At 34.1% G+C, this 19113-nt stretch overlaps 1 protein-coding gene across 1 annotated transcript in view; it reads left to right on the top strand.

Annotated features, from left to right (window-relative positions):
* Positions 1 to 19113, top strand: part of CPEB2 (cytoplasmic polyadenylation element binding protein 2) — a 65788-nt gene that overhangs the window by 22490 nt on the left and 24185 nt on the right. The window contains exons 6-7 of the mRNA XM_011947362.1: positions 8789 to 8839; positions 16077 to 16100. Coding sequence (XP_011802752.1) covers positions 8789 to 8839; positions 16077 to 16100 — 75 coding nt within the window. The remainder of the gene's footprint in view (positions 1 to 8788; positions 8840 to 16076; positions 16101 to 19113) is intronic.

Below are 19113 nucleotides of genomic sequence, written 5' to 3'. Positions count from 1 at the left end.
GCTACGTATGTAGCTTTTTGGTTTTTTGTTTTTCTGGTTTTTTTTTTTTTTTTTTTGAGATGGGAGTCTTTCGCTGTTGTTCAGGCTGGAGTGCAATGGCGTGATACTGGCTCACTACAACCTTCGCCTCCCGGGTTCAAGTGATTCTCCTGCCTCAGCTTCCTGAGTAGCTGGGATTACAGGTGCCCGCCACCATGCCTGGCTAATTTTTGTATTTTCAGTAGAGATGGGGTTTCACTATGTTGGCCAGGCTGGTCTCGAAATCCTGACTATAGTCTGACCGCTTCGGCCTCCCAAAGTGCTGGGATTACAGGCGTTAGCCACCGTGTCTGCCTCCCATTTTTTAATATTACCTCTTTTTGGAATTCCTGTTCCTCAAATGTTAAACCTTGTATAGTCATCATCTGTTTTTCTTTTCTGTTTTCCATTGTTTTGTCTCTGGTTTTGCATTTGAAGAGCTTATGTTTATTTTTTAAATCTTTTATTGAGTTTTTTGTTTTAAAATTTTTTCTTAATTTTTAAAACCTCCTTTAAAAAATTCTCAGAACTTTCCAATGACATCTTATTCTTGTTGTTTGATCTTATTTCTCTGGAGGCTGTTACAGTGTTTGAAGATTATTTTCCCAGTTCCTTATATTGTCTGTGCTTCTTCTAAGTTCTTCTCTTTTATTTGGTTGTGTTCTCTTTTTTTCTCATGTTGGAGGCTTCATCCTTTACTGTCTATTCATATTTAAAAGTAAGACACACAAAATGGAAATTGGAAGCTCAATGTATGTAGTTGAAATTATCAGCTAGTAATGATTGTAGTAAGGTAGTCAGGTGAGCCCCTTACAGTGCATGTGTCTAGGTCTTTTCTTTTGTTCTGGGCAATGAACATGGATGTGGGTCTTTTAGTCTTCTGCTTGTGAGCTGTAGGCCTAGCTGCTAGCCTTAGATGAACCCAGGAGGGTTCTTTTAAGAACTAACAAGCAATCTTAAACCTTCCTGTTTTTAGTTGTACCCCATTTTTACACACGGTTATAACCACAGCTTCTGATTTCTGAACCTATCCAGGTGTGTAGTACAGTAAATGGAGTGTTAACTTGATGGCATTCCCCATACATACACTGGCTTAGGTTTGTGTTTTCAGTGATTTCTGGTCTACAAAGTTACCATTCAACCATTCACATTTACAGTTCCCAGAAATTTGATGATTTGATTGTTTTATGATCCTGTTCCAGTGTCTTTATCCTAACAGGGTTATGCCTCTTTAAAAATCTTTTTTTTTTTTTTTTGAGACACCTCTTTAAAATCTTTTTAACCGCCATGTTAGGGGTTTCAGAAAGCAACAGAGGTGAACATGTGTATTCAGTCCTTCGTGTTCAGTTGGCAGTCTCTGTAATCTCTAGTCAATTCTACCTCATCATAAAGACTCTTTGGCACGCCTATCAAGGGTAGATTACTTTTGTGTTAAAGATTTATAGAGAATCAAGTTTCTTTTTAATCAGAGCACCTTTCTTAATTTAGATTCAATCATTTGTTCTTGTTTTTTTGTTTGTTTTTTGAGACGAGGTCTCACTCTGTCACCCAGGCTGGAGTGCAGTGGCACCATCTTAGCTCACTGCAACCTCCACCTCCCAGGTTCAAGTGATTCTCCTGCTCAGCCTCCCAACTAACTGGGACTACAGGCACATGCCATCACACCCGGCTAATTTTTTGTATTTTTGGTAGAGACGGAGTTTGACCATGTTAGCCAGGATGGTCTCGATCTCCTGACCTTGTGATCCACCCGCCTCAGTCTCCCAAAGTGCTTGGGATTTCAGGCCTGAGCCACCATGCCGGAACTGTTTTTCAATATATATCTTTCATGTAATCTTTCACGTAAGACTGTCATGGGAGCAATGGCCACATGTGTTTTTGCTTTACCTTGAATCAGCATCTATCATAATGTCACACAAATAGGAGGGTCCCAGTAAATTATTGATTAAATGATTAAGCATTTTCTCATGATTCATACTCTTCAAAATATTGGTTTAGAACTTTAAAGAATTACTGTATATTGTATCTATACATGTAAAATAGTCTGTATAACCATTCTTGAATAGTTGAACATTTAGGTTTTTCAAATTTTTAAATAAAATTGAATTAGCTTTTTTTGTGTTTATTTTCATAGCACAACTTCATATGCTTGTTTCTGAGGCTGTAAACATATATTGCCAATTTAGGTTTGCTTTATACCAGTTCCACTGGCAATATTTTGTTGCCCATTTGCTATTCCTACTGGTTATCAGCATTACTTTTGTTTAAAACCCTTAACAGTAAAAAGTTTTGCAACCATTAACTCAACTTGATTTTAGTATTAGTTGCATATATCTGAATTAATACCACTTTTATTATAATAGGTGTATGATAATACATTATCTTACTAAATGTTTAATGACTTGTTTTGTCTTTCATTATTGTTGTCTTTTGGGATTATCCTTTTCTTGAATCAAAACTTTTTGGTATTCTATGTTCTTTGGTGTTTCTTGGTAAATTTTCTAGTATTAATTGGTTAAAAGTCTTAAAATATGATTAGGTCAAAAAATTTGTTAGGATTTTGATTTGAACGTGTTAACTAGATTAATTTCAGTTGAATCTGAAGTAGATTGGTGGCTTTTATCAGATGAGGTAAGGAATGATTCTGTTGCTCTCTTTGGATCTGGTGCTTTGGGTCTAAGGGTCTTTTCTACGTTTGTATGATCTTATTCTTAGGCTTTTATGAGGCATGCATTGAAATTTGGGAGTGTGGTCAGGAATGACTGTCCTGCCCCTTGGATCTGAGCAGAGATTGGAGTTATTCAAGGTTGGTAGTGACCACATTCTAAGTGGATTTTACCAGACTTCAAATGAACCTTTTTTTCCTAATTGGATTTGGAAGTAAAGGTAAATGTAGATTATGAAAACAATATTGGAAGAGTCTGTCAGATGAGTGGGGGCAATGCTTTATTTAAAGCACTTAATTAAGAAGTATTAGATGTCTTCTATTAAGGGTATGTGTGTATTGTGTGTTTAATATACATATGCAGTATATGACACACCATACATATCATTTATTGAGCAGTTGATACAGCTAAGCATTATTCTTGAGGACTCTACATATATGTATTAACTCATTTAATTTGCATGACTTAAGAGGTAGATATTTACCCTTATTTTACAGTTGGATGACTGTGGCTTATTCTCAATAATTGTCTGCATTTCAACTGCTAGTAAGTGGTGGAACTTGGTAGCTCCTGAATTTGTGCTTTTAACCACTGCACCATACTGTCTTCCTTTTGATCTGTTGTTAATTCTAACCTAAACTCTGTATGATTCTAGTATGATTTAAATGTTTATTTTTCTCTTAAAAACAGTTGGCAGAGCACATGGCATTGTTCTTTAGCTATGTTCTCATCACTGAAGAGTGAATTAGCATCATCAACTGAATATTAGGGCTTTGGAGTTCATTTCTTCTATTAACTCATTAAAGAAAAACTAGCTTAGAGAAGGGGAAAATTTATCTTGGCAAAGAGCAACAAGCAGGAATTTTGCAGTATCTCTCCCCACAACTTCCAATATGTAAGAGATTTAGAAATAAGCTGAAAAAAAAGTCTTGTTCTATGATTTGTTTTTCATTTTCTTAGAGAATATCCTCCCTATGCCACACATACAAACACATATTAAGGTATTTCAGTTTTTGATTCAGTCTGTAGTTTACATAGTAGAATGAAATATTTCATTTATCCATTCAACAAATATTTAAGAGCCTACTATATGCTAGGCTTTGTTTTATATGCTAAAGAATAAAAGAGACTAAGTTACTGCCTTCATGGATCTTCTATTTTAAAGAAGTATGGAGACAGAAAATGTTAGATAATAATCAGTACTATGCAGAAAAAATACACTATCAAGGGGATAGAGAAAGAAGCTGCTATTTTAAACAGGATAGTCTGTCATACTATCTCTCAAAGACTTGAATGAAGTAAGGGGTGCAAGATTTGGTTGTATCTGAGCAAATGTATTTCAAGCAGGAAAAAAAGGAAGTAGGAAGATCCTGGAAAGGGATTACCTGGCATGTTTGAGGAACAGCAAAGAGCTCAGTGTAGCAAAAATGGTGAAGAATCAGAGACCAGATATTTGTTCCAAATGTAATCTGGTAATTTGTTTAAACAAGTGATAAGTTTTATACAGTTGTCATATTTCTTAGTATTTTTAGTTGCTCAGATAATACATTTAAAGTGGCTAACATGAAGTAAGGCTTTTTTATAGAGTTGTCACTTAGTAACCATTGGGGCTGGTTGCAGGACCACCCGGGGATACCAAGATCGGCAATACTCAAGTCCCTTATGTAAAATGATGTAGTATTTGCATGTAACATATGCACATCTTGTTGTATACTTTAAATCATCTCTAGATTACTTATAATACCTAAAACAGTGCCTAGACATCACATTTGTGTGGATTCAATGTCATATCATACTTGGTGCACATCAGATTCAAGTTTTGCCTTCTGGAACATTTTGGAATTTTTTTTCCTGAGTATTTTTGATCAGGAATTATGTTTTCTTTCTTTTCTTTTCTTTTTTTTTTTTTTTTTTTTTGAGATGGAGTTTCGTTCTTGTTGCCCAGGCTGGAGTGCAATGGCGTGATCTTGGCTCACTGCAACCTCCACCTCCCAGGTTCAATTGATTCTCCTGCCTCAGCCTCCCAAGTAGCTGGGATTATAGGCATGCACTACCATGCCCAGCTAAATTTTTTTGTATTTTTAGTAGAGATGGGGTTTCTCCATGTTAGTCAGGCTGGTCTCAAACTCCTGACCTCGTAATCCGCCTGCCTCAGCCTCCCAGAGTGCTGGGATTACAGGCATGAGCCACCGCGCCGGGCTATCAGGAATTACATTTTCAGTATAATTTCTTGGTTGAATCCCATGAATGCAGAAGCCGCAGACACAGAGGGTTGACTATATATTATATACAAATTACTATTAATAGATGAATAAGACAATTGTTAAGATACGATAGATCCTCTAGTTATTCACTGACACCTAAAAATACATATATTTTTAAAATTACTTATCTTAAATTACATAGCATCTTAATGTGAAAGGAGCAGTGCCAAGAGCTCATGTATACTCATTATTTATAGATATATTAAGTCATTGTGAAATGATCATATTTTCACAATAATAAGCAATTGCCTGGTTACCTAAAATTTAATTTGCTCAAATTTATTACTAGAGGACTTAGTAAGCTTAGGTTTGTTAAGGACAACAGAAAACTCCTAAGTGGCTTGAATAAGATAGAAGTTTGTTTCCCTTACCAGAAACGTTAACACTCAGAAACATTAACACTCCTAGAGTAGTTTGGTGATTTTCATGGATCGAAGCTCGTTTTTATCTCATTCTTCTATTATCCTGAGAACACAGTTTCTGCCTCATGGTCTAATACGGCTTCTTCACTTTAGCTATTACATCAGCATTTCAGCAAGCAAGAAAGAGGAAAGGAAGGTCTTCCCTTTTAAGATACAGTACTTCCCAGAAATTGCACGTACCACTTTCACTTTATATCCCATTGGCCGGATCTTACATTCAGGGGTACACTTATCTACAAGATGACTGGGCTACGTATGTAGCTTTTTGGTTTTTTGTTTTTCATTCTGGGAAGCTCTGTATCTGTCTAAATTTGATGACTCTATTAGGAAGAGTGTATATCTATCAGTCCCTGCACCACAGATTTTTAAACAATAAGGAGAAATTAGTTTAGTAATATGTGTTTTTTTCTATTTTTTCTCTATTAAAGCTTAAATTATCAAATATACTATAGAATATTCTGTGAATTTTTTAAGAGATAAAATTGTCCTACAACCAACCATATATACCTTTATATACCTTTATGTTATCAATATAAAGTAATTATTAAGATAGTGATTAAGAGTATGGAGCCAAACTGCTTAGGTTCAGGTTCTGCCAGTGCTACCTGCTAGTGGTATAACCTTTGGCAACTTACCTATTTAACTTTTTGTGACATAGTGTTGTCATCTTAAAATGGGAAGATAATAATACCTGAGTCATAGGATTGTTGTTAGGATTAAGTAACTGGTTGTAAAGAACATAGAAAAGCTCCTGGCTCAGAGTATAGCCTCAAATGCTGTTAGTTCTTACTATCAATTGGCAGGTTCTTAGTGAAAGTACTTTTAATAATACCCTAAGTAAAACATAACTTTAAAAGTTAACCTATGAAGATGCATTAATGTTTCCACTGTGGTGGAGAAAAGGTGGTTGGGTGTCTTTAAAATGAGTCTAAATTTGCTTATTTCATTTGGAGTACTTTATTACTAATATTGGGAGATTTTCTTAGGTAGAGAGCTGTAGTATTTAGAATATGTATACATATGTATACAATGTATACAGTATATGTTACTTTGCAAATAGTTGTTTTTTAAACTCTCCACAAAAAGTACGCCTTTTAAAAGTCTATTCAGAGCCATAATAGCAAAAGACTATTAGCAGTGAAAATATTTTTTCTTAATCTGTATCTTGAGATAAATAAATGAACAAGAACCCATTACAGTTGAGAACCTATTAAAGTTGTAGCTGGGACTACAAGCATGAGCCACCATGCCCAGCCTCTGAATGGATTTGATGGTTTAAAGTTGAGAATCTTTCAAGGTGGAACTAGGCTTCATGTTAAGGCTTTGCGTAATTTACTTTTCCAGGAAGTCTTGCCTTAATCCCTGGGCCTGATTACTATATACTCTGTTGTGTTTTTTTATATAGCATTCTGTATGTAACTCTTTTAGCACCTACCATATTTTATTGAAATTGTATATTTGTGTCTATCTCCCCACCACATCATAAGATTATGTCCCACTCATGTTTACATCATCTGCATCCTACACACTGTCAGTATCGTAGATTTAATTAACTTATTATGCTGAACAGTGAAACAGGTTGCCACTTTGTAGGAGTTTTTATTTTTTTTTTTTTAATCTTAAGTCAGAAATTACAGTAATTTATTCAAGGCCTTAAATTGTTCTCCAAATTTGGCCATCTGCAGCAAGATGTTTAGAAATAGGCATATTTCCAAAATAAGCTGTAATACTTCAAAGTAATGTTCTGTGTTACTGAAGTGCAGTTTAGGCAAGCTGTGCTTCCTGGCTCTTTATTGTGTACCTCCCATATGTGTGCTTCTATTTCTCCATACCAAGGTATCACAACAAGAAATTTACTGGTATGTTTTAGAGTATGACAACTTTATTTAAGAGGTCATTTCGTTAACTCATGTCATGCTGTGTGAAATGCAGGAGTAAATAAGAGATGGTAGATAATCCTTTTGATAACACTTATTTTGCCTAACTGTTGTTGAGTCTGAAATCAAAATGTCCCACAGTTAACTTAGAGCTCAGGTGAAGTGTGTGTGTGTGTATGTACAGGTAACATGTTTGTATATCTATCATATATATTTATATATTTTAGTGTCAAAATTGGATTATTTTTACCACTTACTCTTGCATTAGAAGATGATCAAACTCTTTAATTTCATAACTAAAACAAAAGTCAGCAGACAATCTCCATCTTATATGTGAGCCTGTAGAGTGTAGAAGACTTGCTGAGGTGATAAAGGTAGATGCAGTTAATCTGTAGAGGACTTGCTGAGGTGATAAAGGTAGATGCAGTTAATCTGTACTACTTACTCATGTGCTAGCTAGCATATTGTTTTGTTTTTAAAGGGACTGTGCTGAAAAGTACTAAAATGCAATCCCAGACATTTAATTTTTAGATATTTTTGAAATGGGCTTTAAATTTATTATTATTATTATTATTCATTTGTTAGAGACAGGGTCTTGTCCTGTTGCTCAGGCTGGAGTGCACTGGCACAATCATAGCTCATTACAGGCTGAAACTCCTGGGCTCAAGTGATCTTCCTTTCTCCACCTCCCAGCTAGCTGGGACTACAAGCATGAGCCACCGTGCCCAGCCTCTAAATGGGTTTTAATGTGCTATTCTAATAGTCCATTAGAGATTCAGGCATTTGAGAAAAATCCTGTATTTTATAATAGACTAAAAATAATGGTCATCCTAGCTATTGGCATTTATCAAACAAGTGTTATGATGTAAAAATGCTGGATAAACCACAGAATGTTTCATGCATACCTTTTTTCTTTTCCACAGCAGTTCGTAATACTGTTGTCCCTTCTGCATTTAGTAAATAAAAACCTTTTGAATGAAGAATGACTCAGGAAATACTATGCTACTGTGCTCATCAGCTTTAGTATTTTTATTTTTTATATATTTTTAATCATTTATAAACTTTGAAGAAGTTAAGTTTTCAATATTTGTAATATAAGATGTTTTCATTCAACTTATTTATTTAAATATGACTTTATAAAGCCACATTGGCAAGTTAAGATGAATTTTTCTGCTTATTTTTTATTTTAACATTTTAATTGTTTTTGATTTAGGACTATGAATTTCTCTCGTTTTATTTTTGACAAGACATCTATAGATAAAATTACAAACAACTTTGAAAAAATTTTAAAAATTCACATTTCATATTAAATTTGCAAGATTAGGATATGATACATATATTGTTTTTACATTTCCAAAAATAAATAAGCTTTATTCTATTGGCATTGCTCCCAAATCACATTGTAATCTTATGAAAAATACTGTGCTCAATAATTTTCTCTTTACACCACCTTTGTTTGTTGTTGTTGTTTTTTGTTTTTTTCTTTTTGCTTTTCAAATAACTCCATAATCTTCAAACTCACCTTTCCTGTCTTTTTGAAGGTCGATTGAGCTATCCACATCCAGGAACTGACAATCTATTGATGTTAAATGGTAAGTTTTATAAAAACATTTTATGTTTCCAATTGGTTTATGTAAAGATGATTTAATACATGTATCTCTGAACCTCTCCATACACACAGTTTAATCATTCTATAAGTATAAAAATAAAGTTACTACTATTCCTATACAAAAGGCAGAATTAGGAATCTGAGTGTGTTCTGACTGGTAAAGCAGTCATTTGTAACAGTATGACTAATTCAGTGATCACAGACTTGGAGGCAGTCCTGGTTTGAATATTGCCTTTCCAGTTTCAGATATGACCTTGGACAGATTACTATTACCTTAGTTTCCCCATCTGTGTAATGAGAATATAGTCTCAAGGTTTATTGTGAGATTTAAATGAGATGTTTGCAAAGTGCGTAGAACTTGTTACTTAGTATAGCACTTGTGTTTGTGGTTAAATAAGGAATATACTGGTGACTATAAATATTGTTATCACACTAAACTTACTCAAACTAGAAAGCTTACATAGTGAAATTCACCAAAGTAAGGAAAATAATAAATTTTTGTTAAAGTTAGTTTTCTTTCTGTTAGACAGACATTAACATATTCAGAGTCTCAGTACTTAGCACATCTGTGATTGTGGGAGTAGAGATGGAGGATTAAAATATCCTTCACAGGAGTATTTTTAAGTCAGAGGGTGGGTGTGGAGAGGGAAATAGGAAGGGGAAAGAATAGAAATAGTATTAATATTTACTTTAAAAAAACAATATCATTAAAATGGCGTGGCTCTTGTATTTCAACTAAAGCTTTGCTGAAATAACATGGCAATGAAGTTAAGAAACAAAGACTGAAAATAAGGTACATGTGAAGCTAGACCATGTGCACTAGTATTAAGACAGAAGGATGGAAATAAAGTCCAGGCCACATAGGAGATGGTCAGGGTAAGTAGGATTTTCGGTGAGAAAAATTGAAGAAGCCAAGCATTAGATGAGGTGATTGATTTAATCATTCAGCATTTCACTGTTGAGTTGTCTAGCACATGCCAGCCTAGTCTAAGCATTGGGTTATCTAATTAGTGAGACTCCTACAGGGCGGTTGTGGTCAGAATTGCCAGGGTACTACTGGGGCCGTACTGAGTCATGTGGAAGCAAAGAACTTAGTATCCACAGTGTATCTGCAACTTACATTATTAGTTATACTAAACATTATTAAACTAATTGATGATTTTGTCAGTTGCAAAAAGCCCTTATAAATAATCTAGATGTTAGGTTGAAAAGTGTTTCATCACACAGCAGAAAGAAGAGTATTCAGGTCAGAGTTGCATCTTGTGGACAAATCTGCTTTGTATATTATATGAGTAGTCTTAGTAGTCTGTCATTTGGGGTGACAATGCATACTCAGTACAGGAAGCTAGCCTGGAAACTCTGAACTTTTTCTGGCAAGGTACTAGCAGGGAGAAAAAGATAATTAAACTAGGACATGAAAATGTGTTTACATCAGGAAAAGAAACAATTTGATCCAAAGAGAATTTTTTTTTAACTTTTTTCGAATCATTGGTTGAGAGTAAAACAAGATAATTGGGAATATTTGTGGGTTAAAGTCGCAACATAATTGGGAATATTTGTGGGTTAAAGAAGTCTTGAATATTAGGGATTTAAATAGTTTTGGTAAGGTTATTGAAGAGAGAACTAGGCAAAGACATGTACTAATAGGTAAGGAGATATTTTTCTTGAACTATTTTTTAACTATGTGTAATTCAGTTATATTCTTAGCATATGGTCTCCCTGGGAAATGTGAGAATTAAGTAATATTAGTACTCCTGTACTAAGTATTTATTAAATGTTATTGACAGATTAAAGAAATTGTTGTTTCTCATAGTACATAGACCGACTTTTTGAATTATGAAAGTTTCTTTTTATCACGTTTAACTCACTTTTAGGCATTTGGTTAAGTAAGTTGAATTAACTGAGAGAGCTAATATTGTTAATTTTAAAAATCAATGTTTAATAATAAATTTTGCATCAGTCTTTTTATAGTGGTGTAATAGTAGCTAGCTCATAGTGGTTGCTAACATAGATTCTGGAGCCAGATTATCTGAGTTTAAACCCAGGTTGGCTTTTTCTATCTGTGTAACCTTGAACAGCTTACCTAACTTCACTTTGACTCAGTTTGTTTATGTCTAAAACAGAGATTAGCATACTGCCTGACTCAGGGGGACTGTTGTGAGAAGTGAATGAATTCCTTCATGTAAAGTATTTAGAGCAGCTTCTGAAAGTAAATGTTAGCTAAGTAGTGGGTGATGGTGAACAGTGATAAAAATTTATTTGAAAGAGGAAAAATCATGTCCTATAAATACATGAAGTTGGTTGGATATGTCTGTGTTGGAAAATATAAACTTAAGAGAAAACATAACTGATATTTTAAGCTATTTGAGATATATTATAAGTAGCTAACAAAGATGGCCCATTTTGTGTTCTTGCAGAAAGCCAAACGAACTATTTGTTAGAAACTATCTTGGGACAAAGTTTAGGTAAAATAACCCCCCAAAAAGGTAAAATAACTCTCTGAGGCATTGTTTCCTAAAGTGTCATGCTGTTGCTCCTTGGAGTACCCAAGATGACTTTTGATGTACACAGATACCCATTAAAATAAATGCATGACTGTTGCAATTAAAGAACATTCCTTAGAAAATGCAGAACTGACAGAAAGCTGACAGTGATGCTAGGCTTGAGTTTCTTTAATAAAACATACTATTGCAATTATTAGGGCCGATATGGCAAATATATCTGTAAACATATCTGTAAAGATTTTATGATTCTACCTTAATAGTTAATCAGCAGTTATGTTAATCTTTTAAATATTCCTTTAAGTCATAAATAAAGAGAAAATGGGATAAAAGCCAGGAAGTTGATCGAACTCAGTAAAACTATGAAGTGTCTCTGGCAAATCCTTAACTCTAAGCATCTGTTAACTCAGATATATCTTTTTTAAAAAAAGAGGTGTAATACAATAAATAGCTGTATATCTCATGAGGCTGTAGAGATATTTTTAATTTAAACAACAAAAAAACCATATAAATATAATTACAAGCAGTCTCCTTCTGAACAGACCATATTCCCCAAATTAAGTTGAATTGACTGCTGGAGACTGTCACTCTTGAAGAATTCAAATATGTTGAAGAGTCTATAGTTAGCATCCAGAAGCACTTTAGGGAAGTCGCGTTATATAGAATTGTGTAGATTGTCTTAAAACCAAAGGTGAAGTACTTCTGAAGTTAAAATGAAAGTATGTATGTTTATATTTCTAAATGTATAAATCCTAAACACTTTTTATTATAAGTAGTTTAAAAAAAACCCCTGCTTTCCATAGTAAAGAGCAATACAAAATGATGTATCATTCAGTACTTGTATTAATATTTGAATTATATTTTCTTTACCCCTTTCTCAAGGAAAGTAACTTACATTTTTGTTAGTACATAACGTTTTTCAAAAGAGAAACAAATAGAGCAGAAGTATTGGTGGCCAGGACGGGGAGTGGGAATGGTATTATCAAGCTAGTTAGAAATGTAAATCTGCTGTGATAACCCAAGTACAGCTTTGTATGTGATAAAGAGCTTACTGTACTTTCTGAGAGGAAAAAAGTTATGTGTATCGTTTAAGAAAATTGTCAGTAATTGTATTTCTGAAGGCAGACACTTGAACTGTATCTATTCAGTCATAAAAATAGGAAAGTGGGGTAGCCATCAGTTCTTTTTTTTTATGCTGGTGGAATGAGTGGAGGAGATAAGCTTTTTTGGGGGTCTTGAAAAGGACTCTGATTTAGGGGCCAGGTGCGGTGGCTCACGCCTGTAATCCCAGCACTTCAGGAGGCTGAAGCAGGCAGATCACGAGGTCAGGAGATCAAGACCATCCTGGCTAACACAGTGAAACCCCGTCTCTACTAAAAATACAAAAAAATTAGCTGGGCATGGTGGCGGGCACGTGTAGTCCCAGCTAGTCGGGAGGCTGAGGCAGGAGAATGGCGTGAACCCAGGAGGCGGAGCTTGCAGTGAGCCGAGATTGGCCACTGCACTCCAGCCTGGGCGACAGGGCAAGACTCCGTCAAAAAAAAAAAAAAAAAGGACTATGATTTAGAAGCATAGTTCTCTCCTTAGTTTTGGCTTTTTCAAGTTGAAAAACCTAAAAATGTCATTAGGTTCCTCATCAAGAGAACTTTAGCCTGTATTTCCAGCTGATTTAATGTGTTTGCCTATCCCTTCCTCTAGCTGCAGTAATTCAGTTACAACTGTAGCTGAGAGCCAATACATATATGACCCTACAGTTTCTAGTCAGAATATTAGAATCATCCTGTTTTTATTTTTTGTAGCTATGGATTAGACCCTTAATAAGACGATTTGGAAACCAGAACCAAAATTGTGAAGTCGCTTGTCTTCAGGCTTTTCTCAAAGCCTTCTTATTTTTAAATAAATAAGGACACACATGTGTCAGTAATACATGTTTAACCTACCTGTGCATATAAACGTGAACAGGTATGTTAAATAGCCAGCTCCTCATGTTATTTTTGTAACACTTCATAGGTGTTCTTCATTTTTATACAAGTTTTTCCTCTTAAAAATCATATTCTCAATGAGTTTGAAGGACGTATTGTTTTAAAAAGTCTTTTTAAAAACATAAGTCACTTAGTTTTTTTCTTAATAGGTAAGTGTTTCTCATAATTCTGATTCAGAGTTATAATGGAACATACTCCAGAAATTCACCTAGAAATATTAGTAGGAAAGTGAATACACACACCATTGTTTAGTGTGCAGATTAGTTATTTCCATAACAGGGAATAGGAAATATTTCACATGATTTAGCTTCATCTGTAGTCAGTTCTATTTTTGGTAATGTAGATACTTGGAATCTGAGAGTTGTCCAAAAAATAAGTAGAATAGCTCTTTACAGGATTCTAAAATTCCTCAGGTATGAGATAGTCGGATAAATTTTCTAAATGATTATGTTCAAGCCAAGGAATGAAAACTTAAGATGCTATGAAATATATGCATATTTTTACCATTTTAGTATTGAGTAGCCTCAGCTAAGAACATAAACTGGCTATGATACCATTAATTTTCTCAATAGGTCAAGAATTAAGTGTGACATTAAGACTTCATAATTCATCATTTGACTTTAAACTTGATGAAAATATTTTTATTTGCTTTGTAAATCTTCAGCTCTCTACACCTATGAATGAAATTCTCCAAAACAAATTCATACTGGATTAATACCATTAGGCTATGCCCAGGGATAAGCAGGAAACCCAACTGACTCATCCTGTGAAGTGGTTTGGGGACTGTTGACCATTTCTAGGCTTAATGCAACTATTCACTCTTCTGTAGTCTATTTTTTCTTTCTGTGTGTGTGTGTGTGTGTGTGAGTGTGTGAGACAGAGTCTCATTCTGTCTCCCAGGCTGGAGTGCAATGGCATTATCTCAGCTGCCTGCAACCTCTGCCTCCCGGGTTCAAGCAACCTCCTGCCTAAGCCTCCGAAGTAGCTAGGACTACAAGTGCCCGCCACCACACCTGGCTAATTTTTGTATTTTTAGTAGAGACAGGGTTTCACCGTATTGGTCAGAGTGGTCTCCAACTCCTAGACTCAGGTGATCCACCCACCTCAGCTTCCCAAAGTGCTGAGATTACAGGCGTGATCACCTGTGTGCAGCCCTATAGTCTATTCTTGATCACTCTATTATAATTTCTTGTATCAGTCTGATTATTCACAGTTGATCTCCCATCAGTTAGAGTTTTTTAAAAACTTTTATGTTTAGAAGACCTAGACAACAAAATACTAAGTGCTGCTTTCACCCCTATCTGAGGAGAGGAGGAATAATATATAGGTCAGGTAAGCTATGAAATAGATCTGCCAGACTTTGAGGTAATTGGAGCTCAAGGATAGGTTAAGTGTGCAACAGATTATATAGCTAAAGACACTAGAATGGCAGAGATGCACATGAAGTTATTTTATGTAAAAGGGTCTGATATAAGCCTTATATTTATTGACTTATTTCTTAGAATTTAAGTGACCAAGAGTTGACAAGGTTGTTTTTCTCACTTTTTATTAGAGGAACTAGTGTGTTATAGACACACTTCCTTGTAGTAAAGCATTAGTATAAAAGAGAATGTATTTCATAATGTGAAATGTTTTCTTTTGATCTTTAAGTTTTATATTTTTAGGTAGACATTTCTGACAACTTTCAGCACATATTTTTACTTGAGATTTATTCAATATTGAATTTTTTGCAGGCCTAAAAAAATCTGTGAATATAAAATAAGATCTTAATTTTAACAGTCTTTGTTTGTTTGTTTGTTTACTGCCTTGACTTCATATTTTAATTTCAGGGTAAAAATACTCATTGTGTATTCAAATTTGTGGGGAGGAGTTCCTTTAAAACAATTTGTGGATTTTATCAAACTGGTAGTTTCTTATGAAAAAGAAATTACAGTCTTTTTGTTTTTCCATAGGAATTATGTCACTGCAAGTAACATAGATAGAAATGCCTATCTACTTTTATAGTATTTAACATATGTACTATTCTATGATGATGTTAATAGTAATTTGCATCTGAATTCCTCTTACCTCATAGGTAGACATAAAAACAATTAGTAGATAGCTATTATACCGTATATTAAAATGATGGAAAGCATTATTAGCTATAGTAATTTCTCTAAACAAGTTTAAACGTTGATTTCTTAAATCCTGTCTCATCTGTACAGGCTTCAGAGTGTCAGTTTAATAGTGGTATATCTTCTCAGTCATCTGTGTCTTCTAGCACTACTTCCATGCAGGGCTTGGTATAATGTGGATTGGATCTGAATAGCTATTTATTGGACTATATATGCCATACCGTTCTTTATAATAAGTGGAAAAATAAAGATTTAGTTCAAGTTGTTTCCATTCACTGGGAAAATTATTTGGGATGCTATTTACTGCAAAGTGTTATATATTTCTATCATCATCAGATGAAACAAATACTTGTGAATTTTAACACAAATGCTAATAAATTGTGTATTTCTTGTTCATTTCAGAGTTTTATGTGATTCAGATGATATATACTTACCTATAAATAAAAGTCCTTTGTAGAATGGTAAAACATGCAAATCTTATATGGTGACATTGTCATTGCTCTTAAAACAAAGTAGCACTAGTTTTCAGATGCCCACATAGCTTTTCATGTCAGAAATATTTGTATATGTGGGCTTATTTTTTAGTTCTGACATTTTACAATTTGTCCTTTGTTTACATGCAGCAAGGAGTTATGGGCGAAGACGAGGTAATTCATTTCCGTTTGCTATGGTATAATTGTTTCTAATTGGGTTTACTGATCAATGTTGTAATTACTCTAGATTTCTCGTGTAATCTCTGAAAACTCACAATTGTATTTTGATTTGAGCACTTGTCGAAGTTTTTAATTTTAAATCTCTTTAACTTTCGAACTGTATTTTTATACTAATTGTAGTTATTTAATAAATTTTCCCTTTTTAAACTGTTGAGATTTAACTCTAGTTTTTAAAGTTATTTCTGTATCTCTTAAAATAAAGATACTATTTATAGTTTGTCTGCTTAAATATGTTTAATATTAGTGAAGGTAGCATGAAGTATGATTTTTCTACTCTCTAAATGTGTAACTGTCATATTTATGATGTATAATTTACAACTCTAGCTTGTTAGTTCTGTGTTGACCCAGTTGAAAATAATACACACCAAATAGATTATTGTTAACACTGATTTATAGAAATAATGTTGCTTATATTTCTCTGTTTTCTAAGAATGTGACCCTTTCTTTCCCTTTCTCTCTCTCTCTCTCTCACACACACACACACACACAAACACATACCTTCTCCCTTTTCCTTTTTCCTTTCCCTCCCCTACTAAAGTATTCCCCACAGAGTTCTTGTGTGGTATCCTAAGGAAAGAAGACTATGTGATGCAAGACTATTACTGAACTTCCTAGGAAAGCAGCTGATGTTTTCTGTGGCTAAAACTGCTTCTCCTTTTGCCATGTGCAGACTAGTAGATGGGATAAGAGGAAGCAAAAGTATGCTACTAGATTGTTCTCTAAATGAGCAAAAATCATGATGTTTATATTGTTAGGCTTATTCCAAGTGCCACACCGAATAAAAAGAGTTTTCTTTGACCTCTAAAAATCTCCCTTAAGCCATGGAGAATAGACAGTAATAATAGTGCCCTTTGATCACTTTTATATACATGCGCCAGTGCTTCCATTTCTTTTCAACTAGTCATAAATGTGTGTACTTTTTAAACAAGCAAAACCATTTGCCACAACTGACAACCAAAACTAGTATTTTTTTATTCTTAAGTGGTCCCAATTTTATGTTTCAGATTATCTGAATTTAACTTAATTTTTTAATATGTTTCTTCAAATGCTTGACTGAAACTTTTTGTTTTTCAGTTTTCTAACTAAAAATTTAGAGGAGATAGACACTCAAGATTTAGAAAATTGAAGCTGAACAACTTTTCTAAAGATGTAGCAAGCTGAGAAGTGGGGAAAATTTGGAAGTTTAGTACTATTTTCAAACCTATGGACTAGCTTATTTCACTATGCCATTTTAATAATGGAGCTTCAGTTCTCTGAAACACAACCCACTTACCAATCCTGTGATTTTTAGGCATTTTGAAACTAGAGCAATTCAGAATTCTTGCCTTGTTAAACATTTTTCATCTTTTAACTGTTGTGACTTACGTTTAGTCTAATTTCATATACTCTCATGTAAATATCATGACCTAAGAAGTTCTTAGGAACAAAGTATTAGGAAGTATTGTTATTATTTGTCTTCTTCTCAGTTCAATAATTGTAGATTGTGATTATGATATTAAGAAAAAGCAAAAATTTTCCCCTGCTTTTATATAGGAACCTGCTTTCATTCCTGTATATCTCTATCCCCTAGAAGCCATAAAGAATTATTCGGCTTCAGAACTGCCTTCCTGCATTGGAAACAGGAAGACTCTCACATGGTTTTAAGGCTTCTGATAAAAGCTTCCATTAGGACAGAACTGACGATTGGCACACATATTTGTCTTAGCATAAGGGGGAGTGAATGCCTGAATTTTCATCTCAGATTATATGGCCTTAGTAAATTTTTAGCTCATCTTCTATGAACAGTAGCAATCTACTTTTAAAACTTTGTTTGTGAGAGTCACGTGAAAGCCACACTCATTAGAAATAACTGAGAGATTTTATCTGAATTTTAAAGTACACTGAAACAGTAAGTAATGATTTTTTTTTAAACCTGCATACCAAAAGAATGACTCAGAAATGGCTAGTCACCTCGTTTTCTTCCTTTTTTTTACTGTTTTTTTCCTGTTCCATCCTAGATATAATAAACCTCAGACTGATAACCTTTTTACCACCAAAGACCCCCTTTTATATAGCCTCATGTTTTAGATTTGATCCATCAAAGAAACTGCATTTGTTTAGAATTATTTTGTTAAAAATGAGTTGCTTATCTTCTGTTCATGTGGGATGTGTCACACTGAGTTGATATAATTTTTGCTAAAAATAAGTCATGGCTCTTCTACCAGTGCAATAATAGATGAACAGTTATTTTCACAGGACATTCTGACTTTGACTTTTGTAGTCCTTTACAGGAAGAACTGTTTTACTTCTTTCATTTAAAAGATTTCTCACTTGACTACAGTCAAATCAAGTTAATACCAAAACGACTTTATGTACTTGAATTTCTTAATGTCAATAAGAACTTTAAAGCTAGCTCCAGATATTAATTTATGAAATGTACTTTAGGAATAATCAAAATGTAATTATGCTAGTAGTAGTTAAGAAAAGCAGAGATTTCTTTCCCTGCTTTTTAGTTGGAACCTACTGCCACTACTGTGTATCTCTGTCCCCTGGTAGCCATAAAGAGTTCTACTTTAGAGCTGCCTAGGGGGCAGCATTAGGAAGGAAAAGGGTTCACATGAGGAGCTGACTTTAATATGGAAAACTACTTATCATTTGTATTTATTTTTTATTCATTGTTTCTTCCATTCCATTCTGAGAGTGAACATACTTGTCCAGGATTCAAATAGGATGAGGGTTGTGAAGGGAGGTGTGAAGTGTAACTTAAGTTCGATCCTTTCAACTTAAACTATTTCTATAGCACAATCAGTTCCTTTAATAAAGGATTAAAGGGCTACTGTGTTCCAGAAGGAATAAAAATATATAGAATATTTTTAGTAATAGAAATAAAAACCTATTTTAGTTAATGGTTCTAAGCCCCAGGAGGCAATCCTTTTAAGCAAGTAAACCCAAAGCTTGAGTTAGTAGG

Source organism: Colobus angolensis, unplaced genomic scaffold (genome assembly GCF_000951035.1).
Source record: "Colobus angolensis palliatus isolate OR3802 unplaced genomic scaffold, Cang.pa_1.0 Scaffold262, whole genome shotgun sequence".
Classification (NCBI taxonomy): domain Eukaryota; kingdom Metazoa; phylum Chordata; class Mammalia; order Primates; family Cercopithecidae; genus Colobus; species Colobus angolensis.
Note: the sequence above shows the minus strand (reverse complement) of the source record. Positions and strands in the feature narration are given on the sequence as shown.